The sequence below is a fragment of the Vanessa cardui genome, chromosome 2 (genome assembly GCF_905220365.1).
Source record: "Vanessa cardui chromosome 2, ilVanCard2.1, whole genome shotgun sequence".
Taxonomy (NCBI): domain Eukaryota; kingdom Metazoa; phylum Arthropoda; class Insecta; order Lepidoptera; family Nymphalidae; genus Vanessa; species Vanessa cardui.
The window spans coordinates 12,059,224-12,080,575 of NC_061124.1; the positions used below are offsets into that span (position 1 = coordinate 12,059,224).

Here is a 21,352-nt window from a genome sequence, read left to right on the forward strand (position 1 = left end):
TTCACAAAACGTTGGGTGGAACATATATCAACAAATATCTTTATTATTAGTATAAGAACCATGCAAATAAATGACAGCTACTATTTTTGGACTACAATTTTTATAAGAAAAAATAAATCTCTACGATAAATTTAACACAATAAACGTGAAAAATATAAATCATTTCTTTGAAGATTTGACCTTTAAAATGAAATGTTCAGTTCACTTTAGCTTTCATATTCCTTATCAGCGCTTCGAAGTACAGTTTTGTATGAAAATACTGATCAATCAGATGGGCTTTTAAGTACGTCCACCAGTGTTTGTAGCATTATATAGTTCACGAAATCTTTAGCCGAATTTAAACACTTTACTAAATAGCTAGACTAATTGGATTGTTTTGTTGGAAACCTAAAGTTAGTCCTCGCATCGCTGACCGCATTCCGAATCATTCTCAAAGGACCGTTACTGTCTGTTAGTCGTTTTGCTATCCGAACTTTGCAACTGAGATTAAACTATTATTCCGAACATAACACACGAGTACTTAAATGTAAAATGGCTTTTTATTTTCTGCTAAAATTTCTTGGAGTGATCCTTTTTTGTACTTGATTAGTGTAAAATTATCTAATCGAGTTTCAGTGTGAGTTTCAGTGCAATGTTCATGTTTTTTTCCTCAAGCAAACTATCGTTTTTTGCTAGTTCTAATTGCTTGCTGAATCTAATTAGCTTATTAATGTCATAGTCTTCAGAGAGCGTTATACCGAATTTCGTAATATCGTTTTCTAAGGACTGTGTTACAAATTAATATGAAACCTTTTCCTGAATAGAAGTAGACCTTTGATTAACAATAGAATACTAATTATTTCATACAAAAAATGTATTGAGGTTTGATAATAACGAGCAACGAGCAACGAACGGCTTCGCACGGGTCCAATACTTATACTAAACATACTACAGAATTTTTTTCTTTACGACATCACATTGCAAACTAAAATTATCAGTATGTTTTTACTATATTGTCCATGTATTATATACAAAAACCTTCTTCTCGAATCACTCTATCTATTAAAAAACTGCATCAAAATCTTCATCATATTTCATCAAATGATCTTTTAAAGACTTAAGCATACATATGGATATAGGGAAAGAGAAAGCGACTTTGTTTTAAACTATACTAGTGATTACAAGTTTTATGTAGGTATAATTATTAGGTTGGTTTATTATTATTTAAAGCAATACACCGATCCTTATTTATTTAAGATATTCACAATACATTATTCAAAGTGCGGATGAAAAGTAAATACAATACGTATTGATTATTCACAATTTGATTGCAAGACACAAGATCTCATCAATGATTCGGTCGCTTCAAAGGTTTTAATTAATAGATATCTTGCTGAAGGTTACATTTTGATTGGTGTCTATGATTTTGGTCCGTCAGTGAATATTAATTAATAAATTCGCGTCCGAACATGAATAAAACATCATCTTTCAAAAAAAACCACCCTACCTAACAAAGTTCGTTAACATTTAATTTATTTACAATGTAGGTCTGCTAAATTTATCGTATCGTTAAATTAACAATACATTAATTAAAGTTTTAATTATTTTTCGTTTTGTTATTATCATAGGTGTAATTTGCTCGTTCTACTTATGTTATTTTATTTTAATGAAAATCAAGCTTATTACAAACGAGAAACCTCAAATAATTAAATATATACTGAATATATATAAATTCATTACGTGTGACAAACTTATTATTTATTGTACTGTTAATAATAAATACTATTTATTGCTGTGTTCCGGTTCGGAGGACGAGGGAACCAGTAAAATTTGCATAATAGCTAAGATGGGCTCATAAAATCTTAAAACCATGAACGGCTTTTCAAGGAGTCGTTTTAATTTTATTGCAATGTTAATAAAATTTCTGCTGAATTTCACCTCAGGACATCTCGTCCAAATTCGAAGTTTAACTCGATCTTGATTTCCGAAAATTTACAACAGCGCGATTTTCAAGACATTTTCTGATTGGTACAAACACTCTGTGGAACCAGCTTTCGTTGGCGGTTTTTCCGAACTGATATGGACTGGCAACGCAAATGAATGGTGTTGCAGATGTCCATGAGGTGGTAGTCACTTTCCATTATCAACTCCACCTGGTTTGCCATATATGACATAAAAAATGACGACCTCTGCGGTCGTGTGGTGTGTACACCGGTTTTCATGGGTACGCCACTCTGAGGTCCCGGGTTCGATTCCCGGCCGAGTCGATGTAGGTAGGTTTATTAGTTTTCTATGTCGTCTAGGGTCTGGGTATTGGTATTACCTTCGTTATTTCTGATTTGATCAGAGTAATGTATGTGATGTTGTCCAATATTTATTTATTTATTTATTATTATTTATAAAAAAATGGTCTCTCATGAGTTTCTTTCTACTATTCAGGCCCAAAATGTTTATTTCCAAAGATTTTGATTTGCCTTCCTCTCTTCTGGAGGAGAAGGTTTGGATCGTCTTCTGTAATTGTATAATAATAATAATGTATGTAATCTTTAGATATCTTCTTTACATAGTATATAAAATTTTAACAAAAAGAAAAACCGACTTCAAACAAAACACTATCTTAAACACTACACTAAACAAATGAATATGTACTAAAAAGTAATAAAAATAATTGCGTATTGAACATATTTTTAGAGTCCTCCTAAGTAAAATGAAATGAAAAATATTAGACTACTTAAAAGTCGATTTACGATTATATAACGTAGTTATAGTTATTGTTATATTTGGAGCCGGTGTCAGCCACGGTGCCCATGTTCCAACAATCAAAAGAGAGAAGCGATACGAGTCCCTTGATTGATCCAGTACATTATTGTATAAAAGGTAATTTGTAAAAAACATATTTGTTAAAGTATTCTCGTATTGTTTTTTGATAGATATACTATAGGGTTTTCTTGGCTGACACCGACTCCAAATATAGCAATAATTATAACTACATTATATAATCGTAAATCGACTTTTAAATAGTCTATTATTTTTCATTTCATTTTACTTAGGAGGACTCTAAAAATATGTTCAATACGCAATTATTTTTATTACTTTTTAGTACATATTCATTTGTTTAGTGTAGTGTTTAAGATAGTGTTTTGTTTGAAGTCGGTTTTTCTTTTTGTTAAAATTTTATTTATTTTTTTATTTTAAGTGAAGCTGATGTAGAGTAACTATTTTTTCTTAATATGGATAGATTAAGCATGTCGTTTATATTAATCAGAAACTACGTCGGGGACAATTTCAAAAGAAACTTTCGAATAAAGCAAAAATAGACTTTCCAAAATGCGGATTTAATACGCCATGCGGCATAAACTACAAGGTACTATCGAAAGAGCTGTAATAGATATCGGTAAAAAAACTTTGCAAAAGAGCTAATATATGTCGTACATCATATGGCATCACATCATATGCACAAAATTTGATTAAAGACAGTAAGAAATTCTGCCCCAAAACGCACCCTAACTGTAAGCCGTTTAGGAGTACCATCACTACATAGTATAAAACAAAGTCACTTTCTCTGTCCATATCTTTAAATCGACGGAACGGATTTTGATGCGGTTTTTTTTAATAGATAGTTTAATTCAAGGGGAAGGTTTTTGTATATAATACATGAACAATATAGTAAAGAAACACAGACAATTTTAGAAATTTGCAATGTGATATCGTAAATAAACAAATTCTGTAGTATATTTATTAGTATCAGTATTGCACCCGTGCGAAGCCGGGGTGGATAGCTAGTCGATTATAATATTCGACTATGATAATTACATAAACATACCCACGTTACGGAAGGTGACTTAAATATCCAAATAACCTATAAATAAAAGATTCGACCGAGTATCGCTAACGTGCTCCTCAGAATAGTTCCGTTCCCTTCCGTTCCGTTACTTTGTCATGGATGCTATGCTCAGAACCTTACCAAAGTTTCACTAAACTACCCTTGAAGTATATAGTTTATAATAAAAAAAGAATCATCAAAATTGGTTAACGTGATTTTCAGTTATTCACCTATTTGTCGCGCATATACATAATGCAAATTTAAGACTTATGTCGTTTTCATACGGATACCACCATCGGAAAAAAGTAAAATTAAAATGGGACCCCACGGGAAGCACTACCTTTCAAACAAAAAAAAAATTATCAAAATCGGTCCACCCAGTGAAAAGTTATGAGGTAACAAACATAAAAAAAAAAAAAAAAAAAAAAATACAGACGAATTGATAACCTCCTCCTTTTGGAAGTCGGTTGAAAACAAAGTCACTTTTTCTGTCCCTATGTCCCTTTGTACGCTTTAATCTTTTAAACTACGCAACGGATTTTGATGCGGTTTTTTTTAATAGATAGAGTGATTCAAGAGGAAGGTTTTTATATATAATACATAGACAATATAGTTAAGTAACACTGATAATTCAAAAGTTTCTCATGTAATGTCGTAATTTTTTTTTTTTTTGCGCTTTCATTGTAAACGCTGTCTAAACCCTACTAGACAGATCAAAATAATGTACTACAGAATTGTACACCTCAAAAATGTCTACAAAAAAGTCCGCAATGGTATATGTCTATCTCTTAAAGATAACCCACAATAAACATTTATTTTATCTTTTATTTTGAAGAGAAAAAATGGCTTATTTTCGAAGCGGTTTTAAGCAATATAGCATTAATCCTCATCCAATTAGGTACCTTAAATAAATTGTTCATTCAATATAGATCAATACGGCCCTTTACAGCATGTATTTTAAATGAATATTTTCGTAGATATTACAGTTTTAAAAAGCACGGACATAGCGTTTTGTGTTTCCTAAGGATCGAAAATTGTTTATATTGTACCTATTTGTTATCACTGCATAGCATGAGTGAGTGAGTGATTTAAAGAGAACGATTTTGTATATATAATACGTGAACAATATAGTAGATAAACACTGATAATTTTAGAGGTTTCTAATGCGATGTCATTAATAAATAAATTTTGTAGTATATTTAGTATCAGTATAGCACCCGTGCAAAGCCGGGGTGGGTCGATAGTAATACATATATGTAAAGTTGTTTTCCTTACCGCTGGACAAGTATAGAACGTGTCTTGGAGGCAGTCTTCCCATAAAGTGGTTTATCATATTGGAGCTGTACTAGGGTACTAAAACAAGTGACTCTAAAGATTATTTCCAATAATTTTCAATTAATACTTACACGAAACTGAATAAGATGGCTATCCACCAACCTCTAACGATTGAATAAAAAATGGTATATAAACTTATTTCGATATCGTGAAGTAACAGGAGTATAATAGTTTATATAAAACAGTCTCTGAGCTGCATATCTATATTTTTAATATCGTGCAGGTCTACGAAAGCCCCGATCGAAACCTATCCACAGTTATAGATTTAAAAAATAATGTTTTTTTATTCGACAACAATTATCTGAAAACAAAAACAACAACAACAACAGCCTGTAAATTCCTACTGCTGGGCTAAATGCCTCCTCTCCCTTTGAGGAGAAGGTTTGGAACATATTCCACCACGCTTTTCCAATGCGGGGTGGTGGAATACACATGTGACAGAATTTCTATGAAATTTGTGACATGCAGGTTTCCTCACGATGTTTTCCTTCACCGCTGAGCACGAGATGAATTATAAAGACAAATTAAGCACATGAATCAGCGGTGCTTGCCTGTGTTTGAACCCGCAATCATCGGTTAAGATGCACGCGTTCTAACCACTGGACCATCTCAGCTCGACTTATCTGAAAAAATCGACTTATATTTCGATATTAAAACCGTGACATTCAATGACATTACAATTAAACGGGCGATCATTTTTGACGTTTACGGGTGCATTCATAAAGTGTGTTCTAAATAGTGATTTCTTATTTCGAAAGGGTTGTAATAATAATATTTATTTTATTTATTTGATCCAAACGAAACCGGATTTTCGGTCTCATTCAGGGATCGCATCATTCGGTTTTATACAAATATTAATTCTCAATGTTTGATATATTATAGTTCATATAACAAAGTAGTTATTATTATAACATATATAGATCAGTACAGCTGTTATTGATCTGTTCTGTGAATTAATAATCAATTGTTTAACATAAAATATGTATACGTGATATAAGGTCAAGGCAGATGGTTATTAATTAAATTACCAAGATCATAAGCAGAATATTCTAAGCACGTACTATATAAAGCGCTTCCGAGGCTGAGAATATCACTATAATGTCTAGGTATTAATACATGGGATACGGTCGTTCACTTAAGTGTATACTGAAGGAAGGGAATGTTACTTGAAGTTACATTAAGGTATGACTTAGATTATATGAATTAAATAATGGAGTTTAGTTCTATTTTAATATATAAATATTTTATAAATCCAAACCCAGCTCGATTAGATATAAATACATTTATTTAGCATAATAGGTTCAAGATGCATAATTCCAAGTTGTACAATTCTGGATTCTGACCACCGACCGCTCTCTTCTGTTTTTCTTCTTTTATTTCTCCTGTCACCTCACAATCTGTCCAGTAATCCAATTGGTCAGCCGATCAAAGTCGACTTTCTTTACCAGCCAACCACGACGCAACAGTGTTACCATCTCTAAATCAGAATAACATAATTAAAATCATCACACATATATGTTGGAGAAACATCATTCTTGTTGACATCGTCGTCCATGGGTATTACGGGTATCGTGGGCGACATTAGGGTAAAGAACAAGCACATATCGCAACTATCGTATTTATACAGTATTTTAATTAAAATGCAATCAACATATTAACACTTTATCGAGTAACAACACGGAGCACCAGGTACAGGGCACCGATCTGACCTTTACAAGCAATCTTCGGCACTTTTCTAGATCCAACTCGATCTGTATCCTCTTCCAATCCAACAAAATGTATACGTCAAAACTGTCTCAATATCTGTCAACCAGATGGCGCCTCGACCCTGCTCGAGGCAAATGCTTCGCTCTGATTGGTCGTTACTAGAAATACAATATTCATAACTTTTATACAATTAATATGATTTATAACTTCTTTAAAAAAATGTAACAAATCAAATGTAATCAATAATTAAGGTAAACAAATAGTAGTAAGTGTAACTGACTCAAATCTTTCTCCGATGTACATATATAATTTTTAAATTTAATTATAATAAAACTAGTAGTCGCTCGCGGATTCACTCGCGTTTTAGGGTAGTAGTTGTCATGTGTCAGGCAAAAAAGTAGAAGTAATTTCTTAGAGTTCAAGTTTGTTTCATGCAAATTTTCATCAAATTCGGTTCAGCGGTTTGGTGAAAGAGTGGCAGGCAGACGAGCAGATTACCTCACACTTTTTTAATATTAGTATATAATATATAGATTGTACAACACCTATATATTGAATACTAGCTAATAATTTATCAGTGTATGTTACTGTTTGTGTTCAAAGAGATTTATTTTTTAATACACGAATTCCTTTAATTAAAAAGGAATTGAAAATGCACTTTGCGAATATAATGCAAATAATATCTTAATCAAGAATAGAAATTATTTCGTTTAATTTTTTTCTACAATAAGATCTGTGGATCGATTATTATGTATTAGTGAATCTATTGTTCGAAAACATCGAAAATATAATACAAGTCGTGGATAATGTGGCAATGACATCATGTAACAACTGGCATGTTAGAACCCAACTACTGTCATGGCTGGCAATGCTTTGGCAGAGCACGTAATAGCTGACCCTTCATCTAATTACTATGAGTCCGATCTTATTACTATCAGCCCGTAAATGCCCTGAATAAAGCCTTCTTTGGACTTAACTTTTTGTAACTTCGTGTAGTTGTGTTATAATAAAATAATTCTATCTGTAACGAGACAACATCATACAGGGTTTCTTCCTGAAACATTGTTTATTTAAGATTTTAAATTAACATGGTTATTTTTGTTATTAAAGATATTAATTTCGGGATATTTACCATGATTTTTTTATTTTTGTTCAACATCTACATCTCAACATCTACCCGCAAACTTCAGTCTCGTGAACAAGACATTCGTAGACAATGTCGAAACATCGAGCTCCACCGAACAAAAATAAAAAAAACATGGTAAATATCCCGAAATTAATAACTTTACATTGTTTATTTATTTGTAAAGTTACATTAACAACATATGTATTACAATAATAGAAATAATATACTTCATAATACGATCTGATATGTATACGAGTGTCGAGTATAATATATAAGCTAATTGTATGTTGTAATTAAACTATGAGCAAATCAAAAGTAAACACAGATAAATAAAGAAAATGTCTTAAATTTTTTTGAGAACATTTTTTTATGTCATATGGGTAGGCAGGCTGTAAAATGGGCTACCTGATTCAAAATCAACATAAACTTTATTCAAGTGGGCTTTTACAAGGACTTTTGATTCGTCAATTAACAATTAAGTGAAGCTACCACCGGTTCGGAAAGTAGATTCTACCGACAAGAACCGGCAAGAAACTCAGTAGATTGTAACATGTAAAACTCAGACATAAAATAAAACCACTCATATTTATAAAGTTAGTCACTCAGAAACGTTATCACTGAAAATTTATCAGCAGTACATAATTTAAATTTTATTAAAACATTTAATAAATATATCAATAAATATATATGTTTTTACATATAAACAAGCATTATGCCACGAAGTGAGTAGAAAATAAGTAGAATAGGTTATAGCAGGTAATTATAAAATTAATACTCTACTTCGTATAAAATTAATATTCTACTGAAATATATACAATAATTTATTGATAAATATTGTATAATTTCTTGGCACAAAATGTATTTAAGAGGAATACGGTTCGTGAGTAAAATGTTATATTGAAAGAATTGCCATTCTCTTTTTAAAGCTTGTTGTATAAGCTCTATATATTATGTCAGCAAAATTGAATATTATTTTTGACAACTTTGTCAGCGAGAACTTTAGTATGATACTAGCAATACCCGCCCGCTTCGCTGTGCATTAGTCGCAGATAATAAATTTTTAATTTTTCATTTTGCAAGTAATTACTGATCATCAACAATGTACAAATAATAAAGAAACAAATCAAGAAACATGTGAGAACTAATCAAATACTTAAAAATTATTTCATTTAATATTCGTCATCTCGATCTCGAAGTTTTGATTGGTTGTATCGAATAATTGTTTAATCGTTCGTTCCCTTAGTTTAAATATTAACAATTAATTTTTGAAACAGCTTACGACGCTTGAGAATATGGTTAGTTTGATCATCTCTAATCGTTATACGATATGCATAGAAATCCATACAACTAACTCTCTTCGATGTCACAGAGCCTGTCGTGAATTAGTTTGATATAGTCCAAGACGATATCCATCTTCTGCTCGTAGAAACAGAATCGGATAATCGTAATAATCGTCATACGATCGATGTATTTCAACAACACCTTTTGTATGGGAGTATAGAAAAGTGTTGTTTTTCGACTTTTTCAGGAAATTTTAATTTTTTTTTTGGTTTTTTTCTCTCCGTAAGAACCATCCTTGTACTTCAAGGAATATTTAAAAAAAAGAATTAGCGAAATCGGTCTAACCGTTCTCGAGTTTTGCGCTTAGCAACACATTTAGAGACTCATTTTTATATTATAGATAACAGTCAAATATTGAAATTATGATATGACATTGGCAATAAAATTGTGTTTTCAAATATTTATTTGACATCATATCTACCACGTTCTAAATTCAAATTAAAGCGCCCACGTGCAATTTCAATGCATTTTCACAATGTACCATTTGACAATTTGAAACCTGACTATGAATAGATGATAGAGTAAATTTGACGTCACCAAAATCCAATCTAAACGTTTTAATTATTCAATTTTATTAATACGTTCATTTTCCGTTCAGAGATAAATTTCAAATTTCAAAAGAGATATCAATATTTTAAATTACCTAAAAAGTTGGGAGTATTTATAATTTTGTTTGTGGAACAAGTAATGTATAGTAAAAATAATTGCATCGACATAATTACTTGAATTTACCTGACGATGATGAAATTTTCAATAAAAAAGAGAAAATTATTAATAATTATCCAAAACACCAGCATGAGTACATAACTAACATTATGGTTGCCTGTTTGTTGGGGTTGATACCTACATTAGTATGAACACGGTGACATGTGGAAGCCGGGATCCCGTGGCAACCGCCGAAGAGAAGGATATAGTACCGCTGTTTTTAATGGGTATTCCGGTGTCCTGGATACTGGCGAGTTTTATACACTCACTTCACGTAGAGAAAACACGCATTGCGGTATTCCAGGGAAAAAAGGGTACAACATAACCAATTACCGTATTTATCAATTGGTACATACTCATCTGGCTAATTTCAGCCACGTCCTCAATGTCAAGAGCGCTCAGCCAATTACGTAAGGCATATTGTTGTGGAGTATATAGTGCAGTGAGTGCGTAAACATAGGGTCTCTCAATTACTTTACTAATATAATCCAATGGGGTGGCAGATCTTACACGATTGAAAAGATAAGACGTGAGACCAACTGTTTTACGTGCTAGTTTACGGGCAAAGCGTTGCACATACTTCCAACTATCAGAGTCTAGGCTAATAGAAAAATTCATTTATCAATTAATCAAAATCCAAATCAAAATATACTTTATTCAAGTAGACTTTTACAACTACTTTTGAGCCGTAATTTAACAAACAATATCAAGTGAAGCTACCGTGGCTTCGGAATGTAAATTCTACCGAGAAGAACAGATAAGAAACTCAGTAGTTACTCTTATTCAATATTTAAAATTACAAAGTAATCTAAGAAGTCAACAAGTATTAACTCCACGCTTTTTTATCGTCTGTATAATCTTGTATTAAATAATATGCCTTCAATTCAAAACCAATGTTTTTTTTTACAAAAGATTTGAATTTATGTATCGGCAACGTTAAAATATCTGTGGATTTTTATTATAGAAACGGATACCTTGTTCCAAGAAGGATTTATTAACTTTGCGGAATTTAAACTTGGTGTTATCAGCTTATCCTTTCTTCTTGTTCATATACAATGATTATTATCACAGATTTTATCAAAATGTTCGGATGATATGATGATGATTACTGTGAATATATACATGACGAAGAGTTAGGCATATACTCGTAATCAGATATAGGTCTGGTCGTCGATTTTCGTAATAAATTCCACTCGATATGCCCATCGTCAGTATGATAAATTTTTAATTGTCATCATACTGATGATGTATATACGAATACACAATAAACTTCTATCAGCCTGACCTAGGTTAAGTTCAAACTCAAACTCAAATAACTTTATTCAATATAGAAGCACTACACTTTCTTATTGATGGTCAATTGAAACACTACCACCGGGTCGGAAAAGAAAATACCCTGACCTGAGAGGAACCGGCGAAAGAAACACGCCTTTTTTTGTCTCATATATTATATAAACTATATGAGATGAAATAGGCAGGGGGCGATCGTTTCATTCCCAAGGTGTGCTATCGATCATAAACTCATTAATTGTATAGTAACATTTTGCACACAAGCGTTCCGTAATATTTTTTTTTTAATTTGGCAACAGAGGAATTTTGAACGCTTTCTGGGATCCTGTTGTAAAACCGTATACATTGCCTCACATAGGAGTTTCTGACTCTATGTAGTCGAGTAACAGGAGTAACAAGTTTGTGTTTGTTCCTTGTACCAATGCTATGAGTATCACATTTTCTCATGAAATCATTAATATTTTTTCGTATATACATAACATTGCAGAATATATATTGAGAACCTCGAGATCACGCAAAATCTTCCATATAAACATAATAATTGCTCAAACCAAAATCGAATCACAGTAATCAGTATGTATCATTCCTCTCGAACAATTGAATTGAAATTTCACTAGTGCTGTGATTCAATGTCTTCCGTAAACATTGTTATGATTACTCGATGTTTTCATCTCGAAGTAACATCGTCACACATCCTAACTTTAAATTGGTTACTAATAATACAAGTGTTGAATTCGCTCTCGTCAACTTCTCGTTGTTGAGCAAAAATAAGTTCGTATAGCGAATCCGGTGTACGTGTAAATGGCGTGACAAAGCAATACTAGCAGTTCAAGCGCTTTACTATACGTGCAGTGACATCATCCGTGGTGGTAGGGTTTTGTACAAGTCCGCCCGGGTAGATACCACCCACTCATCAGACATTCTACCGCTAAACAAAAATACGCAGTATTATTCTGTTCCGGTTTGAAGGGTGAGTGAGTCAGTGTAACTACAGGAACAAGGGACATAACAACTTAGTTCCCAAGGTTGGTGGCACATTGACATGTAAAGAATAGTTAATATTTCTTACAGCGTCATTGTCTATGGGTGATGGTGACCACTTACCATCAGGTGGCCCATATGCTCGTCCGCCAACCTATACCATAAAAAATTATCATCGTCACACGATCGTAACTTTAAATTGGTTACTAGTAATACAAGTGTTGAACGCGCTCTCGTCAACTTACTTAGAACAAGTTTTTAATACATTCCGCTTCGCTTCAAGTTACGACGCGTCAGTCGTATCGATGGATAGTTTGCATTTTATTAATAAACAACTTTGTTTGCTTATATTTAAGTTATAAATTAGTTTTGAAAAATTCTCTGAAATTTCATACAAGAGTTTTAACTTAGCTGTAAACATCTCAAATGAGAACAACATAGTAGCTTCCTAGAAACCAGTGTAGATCTGCAATATAAATGTTATCTGTATGCATATAGTTTTAGTTATCTGTATGCAGTTAATGTTTTATGGTATTAGTGTTAATGAAATTGAAATGAGTCGAGATGGCCCAGTGGTTGGAACGCATGCATCTTAACCGATGATTGCGGGTTCAAACCCTAGCAAGCACCGCTGTGTCATGTGCTTAATTTGTCTTTATAATTCATCTCGTGCTCAGCGGTGAAGGAAAACGTCGTAAGGAAACCTGCATATGACAAATTTCATAGAAATTCAGCCACATGTGTATTCCACCAACCCGCATTGGAACAGCGAAATGAATATGTTCCAAACCTTCTCTTCAAGGGGAGAGGAGGCCTTTGGCCAAGCAGTGGGAATTTACAGGCTGTTGTTGTTATTGTTAATGAAATAACAGATACAAAAAAAAAAACTAAACAATTTAAATTTTGACGCCACTTAGTAATAATCATGTAGACATAAAATAAAGTAAATGATATCTAAGGCAATATAAATCCAATTATTTGCGGGTCATTTCAAACGTAATCTTCAAGTGGCCTTTTCCTTATTTTCTTTCATTAGAAATGGCTCATACATATGTTGTTTATTTATATAATAGTGACAGCCTGTTAATTTCTTACTGCTGGGATAAGGCCTCTTCTCCTTTTGAGGATAAGAGGCGTAATAATGAAATAACTGCGCTCTACTATATGTATATACCATAATAACAACTTTTTTAAATTATTTTCTGCCTATCTGTTTTTTTATCTCTTCATCCCGGCTAATCTCTTAAATGGCTGAACTGATTATGATGGGATATTCGCTTGCATATCGCTGATGTAGGCGCAAGCACAGCTAGTTGTCTAATATTAATAATTATTATTTTTAAATGAAATTAATCTAGAGGAGAGACTATTGATTAATTGGTGGTAGGTTTGGTCAAGACCGTTTGGGTAGACACCAGCCACTTACTATATATTTTACTGCTATAAAAGAAAACTTAATATTCTTGTGTTCCAATTCGAAAGTTAAGTAAGCCAGTGTAGCTAAAACCACAAGGGATGTCACATTTTATTTCGTAAAACAGGCGGTGCATTGATGATGTAAGGAATGGTTAACATTTTCTGTAGGCAAGCACCAATGGCTGTAGGAGATCTTTACCAATCCGATGGCCTCTATGTCCGTCCGAATATACGGATACTTTCGTACGTATGTCACAAATCAAATGCAAATATTTTTTCCAGGAGAGGTCGTTGCACTCGCTATCTATCAGTCGGGTCTACACGTGGCGCATCTCAACTCTGCGCGCGATCAGCATTGCCTCTCGCTATCTCCCTTCGTCCATCAGCGATGCCTACCACGACACCCACACAGGAAACCACCGAAACTGTGCTCATAGAACCTCAGCTAAGTAGTTATAAAGTTCGCTATTAAATAAATTTGTAATTTTCATAATGTAAATATTATCTGATCATCATAAATATCATTAGTTTTAGTTACGACCATTTCTTAATGTAACTGTAAATTATTATTAGCCCGTAAGTGTAAGTGTGACCTTATACTCTCTGCCCTATTGTTTACTAATTATAGGAAACATGTGTTTATAGTCAATAGTTCATAAAAAGATATTTGACAATCGGTTGCTTCGTCATTTTTATAAGTTGTCTTCATCACGTTACAAAATTAATAACTGCAAGACATTTCAAGTATAGTAGGTACGACACAACTTAGATATAGCATCAACCATTATCATCGGCAAGCTCTAGAAGTAGCTCCCTATCACGCCGTTCCACGCTATTCGTCGCTATAGATTTTGGCGACAGTGTAACCCGAGAAAGCAAGAGCATGCAAATCGACGTGTCAAATTGATGAATATAACAGGTCATATGATATTAGACGTTATTACGTTTGTGTAGAGATCATATTCACATAAGAAATAATTATTAATAATTTGGGATAGTGAACTTAATTCGGATGTGAGCGGTTTTACGAATCTTCTCGATGCTACATCTAAGTTGTGTCGTACTATACGTTTCAAGGCAACTCAAGCCTTCAGATGAACGAACGCGAAAATATGCCGAAAGCATTCATTAAAAAAAATTATGAGCGTTAACGAATTAAAGAATTCTTGAGTGTCATAATTGTTATTCATTTACTTTTCTAATTGAATTTTTTATTAATTTTTATCCTGCCATATTTAATATTTTAATGCTTATTGTTATTTATGAAGTTATAATAAAATGTTATTACGCTGTATGCTAGATATATTTTGATCTTAATCAAGAAAAAAAAAATGTTCCAAAATAGTATTTTTTTAGAAGCATTTCATAAAAAAATGATTTAAACATCAATTAAATTCACAGAAGTTTGGAAATCATTCTCAAAGTTAAACGAATTGATGGATATTGTTTCACTTTATTTAATTCGATCAATTTATTAAATAATTAAAAAGTAATTATTAAAAAATAAACCAATACTTTAAAATGTATTACAGCATACAAATTATCTTACTTAATTGAAGCACGAGCGCCCTCAAATAAATGTGTAAATATTTTAATACATGCATTGAATCGTGCCATTTTTTAGACATGTATCAGAGCTATGTATTAATGTACATAAAATTATATTCATGTCAAATCATTAGGTAAATTTATATAATACGAATTATTAGCCATGGTCGTAATTAATTTTAGTATTGTATAACAATATAATAAGGAAATTTTAACAGATCACACTCAAAACAAATACCAAATATTTGTAAAATTATTAAATAATTGTATTGTAGAAGATGAAATCTTGATACCTTGTTTAGTATATAAGTAATCGGTTGTTAATAAAAATAAAAATTTAAATATCTATAAATAATTATAAATTTATTTTTAAATAGTATTATTATTTTGAAAAGTACTAGGAAGATATGATCTTCTCTTATTGAAATACGCCAGAGTTTTATTTATTTATTTATTCACTTTATTGCACAACTATTTCACAAAAAATAAATTGAGCAAAAGGCGGGCTTAAAGCTATATAGCCTTATCTACCAGCCAACCTTAGTACGTGCAAGAAAGAGCGTACAGTAGATGCATAAAGCCATCCTTATATCGAATTACATTATACAAATACACACTATATGTATATATATATATATATATAAACATATACACACTTACATAAATATATATTATAAATATATACATATAACATATATTTTATAATATACTAATGATAAAGTAACAAAAAGTTAAGTAAGTTTAGTTTTAACCTATAAGCAAAGTAAAGAATTAACTTGAATTTGTTTTTGAGCAGTCAGTTAGAGTTAATTCCACGACGCTGTCCCAATGGAGGTCGACAAATGCATACCATGTTAGGTACAGTATGTTTTCTTTGCATCCATAATGCTAGTCAAGAACAGTACCATAGAATAATTATACAAGATGAAAACTGAAAGTAGCGTCAGTAACAGTGCAAGTCAATGGAAATTTGTGGTAAGTGGAAGTAGAAGACATATCGCACCGACCACAAATGGACTTGGACTCGGGAAGTGGAAAGAAGAAGAAAGCCAGATATTTTTGTCCAGATGAGAAACCATTAAGCATCTGAATATTATGTGGTGTTTCAGATTTGAATCTATCAAGGTCAAGTAATATTGGTTACGCATAACACCTTGCTACGCGTAAAGACGCGTAGCAAGGTGTTATGCGTAAACTTTGTATGCATAAAGTTTATGACAAATAAATAAGAAAAATTTGTGTTTGTTTTTGCGTTTTGTATCTGAATGTTTCAATAGAGATTCTCGAACACACAAACACATGGAAACACAAGGACGCAAATATTTACATAGAAATACATACACTCAAATAATTTTGCTGTATTTAAAAACAAATGGAACTCAATTCGTATGAAATAAATATATTATAGTAAAACAGCATTTCCTGATACAAGTCGGTACTTGGAAGCATTGCTTTAATTTCAATTTATGGTTTTGTAACTTGCAGCAACTGAATTTGTATATTTTTAACAAAGGCTCCTCATCTTTATCGAACCATTCGAAAATCGAAAATTAAAAGAGAATATACGGATTGAAATCGCGAGGATTTGATTGGTTGTTTTTCTCATAAATTATTAAACATTGTGTTTTCGAATAATCCTGTTTCCATTTTCAAATTATTTTAAATTACCTTTGAGGTATATACAAACTAAATCTTCTTTACAAGGAAATAACAAAATACCGTTTTCGTTAAAGTTAAAACAATATTTTATTTCTGTAATAAATCTCAATGTAGAATAATATGTACGTTGCCAAATGTATCGTGCCAATGTGGCATTTGTTTTAAGTTTTATTTATTTGGAACATTACACAGATATGGATGTAGCTTTATCCGTTTAGAATATATCTTATTATTTTAAATTTATAAGAGACTTAAAGATAACTTAACAAAATTATGGACTTCATTTCAAAGACACATTTCTGTACAGAATTCCTGAATCGATACTACTGTGTTGATACTTCTGTATCCGTTTAAACCATGTGTTGGAATAATAATATGCTCCTACATGTTTTGGAACTGACAATCAAAACAGATAAAAAATAATTAATTGCTCGATCCTTCCATTCTAATAATTAAAGTAAGAATGTCAATTTATACTCTTACTCCAAAACGTTTACACGCCCTTCTTCAACTGTGCAATATTTTTGTTCTTTTTTTAAAATACAAATTAGTTTTTAATTAAACTAATTTGTATTTAAAAAAAAGACAATGTTGAAAATCAACGTAAAATGTATGTTACCACATGTTTATAAAGAAGTTTTTTTTTAATCGTACTATAAGAAGCTGGTTTAATATTTATTAAAGAACTATAGTATAATTTAATTTTTATTATGTGTTGATTTAATTTTAAATGCGTGAAACAATATTTTTACCGATTGATTTTATAATGGTCCTTTATGTATTAATTTTTGATACCAAATACTATACATACCTATAATAAAACTTTAATGAAAATATTTTAATCATCTATTTTCCTAAAGTTGTTTCCTACGTATTCATAATAAATTAAAATATTTATATTTTTATAGTCATAACTACAAAAATGGTAGAAAATTTACCAGGTGCGGCTAATCGAGTACTTGATGTAAAGCTTGAGTAATTATTTATTTATTAATCAGTTATTTGACTTTCAAAAAGGAATACTTTTTTAACCAATTCGTAATTTACTTAAGAACTAGCACGCACTGGTAACTTTTGTCACGGTGACTGTTTCGTCACTCTTGTCAAATCCGTGAATATGTACAGATGCAGACACAAATGTCACGTCGTAATGTGCGCGCACCTCCATACACAGTCATGGACTCGACAAGAGTGACGAAACAGTCACCGTGACAAAAGTTACCACTGCGCGCTTGTTCTTACGGACACAATTTTGTCAGCCTAATTAGCTAAAAAAATTATAAAAATATGTATAAATAGCTCTGAACGATTGATGGTAGACAATCATGTATACTTGATTTGTAAACAATTTATTTCGATACATAAGTTATTGGAAATAGAGTTGATTTTTGCATAAAATCGTCACAAACCATTTCTTCTATATAGATACAGGTGTAATGATCGCACAAATAATGAATAGAAATTTTGACGAACGTAAATTGTCATCATTTATATAAAAGAATATTTTTACTAAACTAAACTGTAAACTATAGAAATTATTTATTGTATCTCTTAGATTAAGTAGTTTATTAATATCCTTGTAAAAACAATTTATGTAAATAAATATTTTATCAAATAACAATAGTATTTATTAAATAGATGTCTCAAAGATGTGCAATTATATTGTTAGTATAGAATAAAAGTTATTTTCAAAAAGGTAATAGTCTTTCATTATCAGATCTATTTACAAAATTTTATAAAATGATAATTATTCAAGTCTCCCATTACAACTGTTCAATCAGATTAAAGGTTCCCGTTGCTTTGATTATCCACAAATAAAAAACACATGCATCCACGATAACAAAGTTGCCGCATTTTTGCTGGCAAAAAGATTTAATAAATCAATGTCTTTGGGGCGAGAAAATAAAAAAATACAGAAATAGCCAATTATGTCGGTGGAAAAATGTCATAATGTCAGATTCCGGATGCAATTGCACTTGATATAAAGTCGCTATTATGTTTGCCAAGAAGTGATACGACCTTTTATAATTTATTTTATTTCTCTTATTAAAGTAAAAACATCGCCTTATTTTGTTTATTTCACATTTGATGTTCACTGTTATCTAAAAAATTTAATTGCTGATTTCTGATTTTTTCATTCACGAAAACCATTGACAATATAAGAGAAATGTTTTGAAATAATATCCTTTTATAGTATAAAAATCAATAGTTACTGTATGTTTCCAAAATAAATTATATATATCTTAGATCCCTTAATTTACGTAATGGATTTTAATGCGACATCATTAAACATAGTGATTACAAGATTAGAGTCAAGATGGCCCAGTGGTAAGAACGCGTGCATCTTAACCGATGATTGCGGGTTCAAATCCAGGCAAGCACCTCTATATATATGTGCTTGCGTAATGCGTATGCGTAATTTGTCTTTATAATTCATCTCGTGCTCAGCGGTGAAGGAAAACATCGTGAGGAAACCTGCATGTGACAAATTTCATAGAAATTCTGCCACATGTGTATTCTACCAACCCGCATTGGAACAGCGTGGTGGAATATGTTCCAAACCTTCTCCTCAAAGGGAGAGGAGGCCTTCAGCCCAGCAGTGGGAATTTACAGGCTGTTGTTGTTGTATTTGTTTGTTGTTGTTGATTACAAGGTTTATAATGCATTTACATATCCATATTACAGAAGAGAAAAGTCGAGGGCTTAACATTCCCATTTAAAAAAAAAGTTTTTTTTTATATTTATTTTTCAATCTTAAAGTTTGAACTATTATTATACGCATATGCAGCTGAGATGGGTTACTAATTCAAAGTAATCAAGAATATTCTATAGTATGTTCTGCATAATTACAAATATTCATAAATGCTAGTCAGAAATAACAAGCAAAACACTCGTGTAAATCCAATGATCGTATTTTATACATACGGCAAAGTATGCCGGAAATTAGAATACTCATAAATATAGAAGACAATATGAACTATTAAATGTATAGGGTTTGAAGGAAATTTATTTTGGTAGTATTTTCAGAGCGAATATTTAATTAAAACCTTATTTAATTTTTATAAAAGAATAATTACTATGGTATCACTTGCAATAAATATTTTAAAAATTATAATTGTACATCTTCCACACGTAGGAAAAATTTTGAACAATCCACCTTTCCTTTTTTTCTGGGTACATTTTACCATTGGTCTTCTTTAAAGAACCTTCTAATAGGTTATTCGAAAAAGACAAAGAAATCCGTCTCAATTACAACAATAATATAATATAATTTTAAATTATATGAGCTAACCCTTATAAAATAACAAGTGACAATGACAAAGAGAAGGAAATTTCACCTCGAGGTTGCAAAAATTTTTTTTACATAGAGACGCATATAAGAAATTCGTTGCAAAAAATCAGTACTTATTTACAAAATTCATAATAAAAAATATATAACCTATTTGAATTTAGAATAATATTGAATCCCGATAAAAATGTAGTTTTTACCTTTAAATCCAAAATCAATTCACCGTCGTAAAATATAGATAAAATCAAATAGCCTGCCACGACCGCTTCTATGGAGAAGTCAGGACCTTCGTAACTCACAGGAGAATTATTCAATTTGTCTTATCCATAACCAACTGCTTATACTGCGAGGGTCGAATTTATCTGCTCGAATCAAGTTTATCGAAAAGTAACGGTTTTTTTCTCATAATTTAACAAAAATAACGACTACAATATACTCAGAGGTCTATTCCGGAAAAAACAAGAACATCCATCAGTTTTCATATCATAAACGTTTATGAATGTTCAAAATGATTTTCAACCGACTTCAAAAACTAGGAGGTTATCAATTCGTCTGGATTTTTTTTTATGTTTGTTACCTCATAACTTTTTTCTGGGTGGACCGATTTTGATATTTCTTTTTTGGTTGAAAGGTCGTGCTTCTCTTGTGGTCCCATTTTAATTTAGCCTAGTTCTGATGATGTTAACCATATTAAAACGATATTAGTCTTAAATTTGCATTATGCATGTGCGCGATAAATAGGTGAATAATTCATAATCACGCCAACCAATTTTGATAATTCTTTTTTTTATTAGAAAGGATATACTTCAAGGGTAGTTTGGTTTTACTTAGGAGGACTCTAATAAATACGTTGAATACGCAATTATTTTGATTACATTTTAGTGCATATTTATTTGTATGTTATGTTTTATGTTTGAAGTCGGTTTTTCTTTTTGTTAAAATTTTTAATTTGTTGTACTCTAATTCATGTTTCACGTAGTTTTTTTTTTAAATCGACATTAAAAATTGTCTACATGACGGTACTTACATTGTTATATTTTATTAAATTGTTCTTATAAGTTATAAATATTTTTTTAAACAGCAGTTTTATAAATATTTAATAATATAATATCTAATAATAATAATGAGTTAGAAATATCCATTAATGCAGCTA

At 31.3% G+C, this 21,352-nt stretch overlaps 1 protein-coding gene across 1 annotated transcript in view; it reads left to right on the forward strand.

The window, feature by feature from the left end:
• The window catches only part of LOC124537968 (5-hydroxytryptamine receptor 2B), an 83,557-nt gene extending 67,751 nt beyond the window's left edge, over positions 1–15,806 (forward strand). The window contains exon 9 of the mRNA XM_047114970.1: positions 13,986–15,806. Within this exon, the coding sequence (XP_046970926.1) occupies positions 13,986–14,175 (190 nt within the window). The 3' untranslated portion in view covers positions 14,176–15,806. The remainder of the gene's footprint in view (positions 1–13,985) is intronic.
• Positions 15,807–21,352: the final 5,546 nt, after the last annotated feature.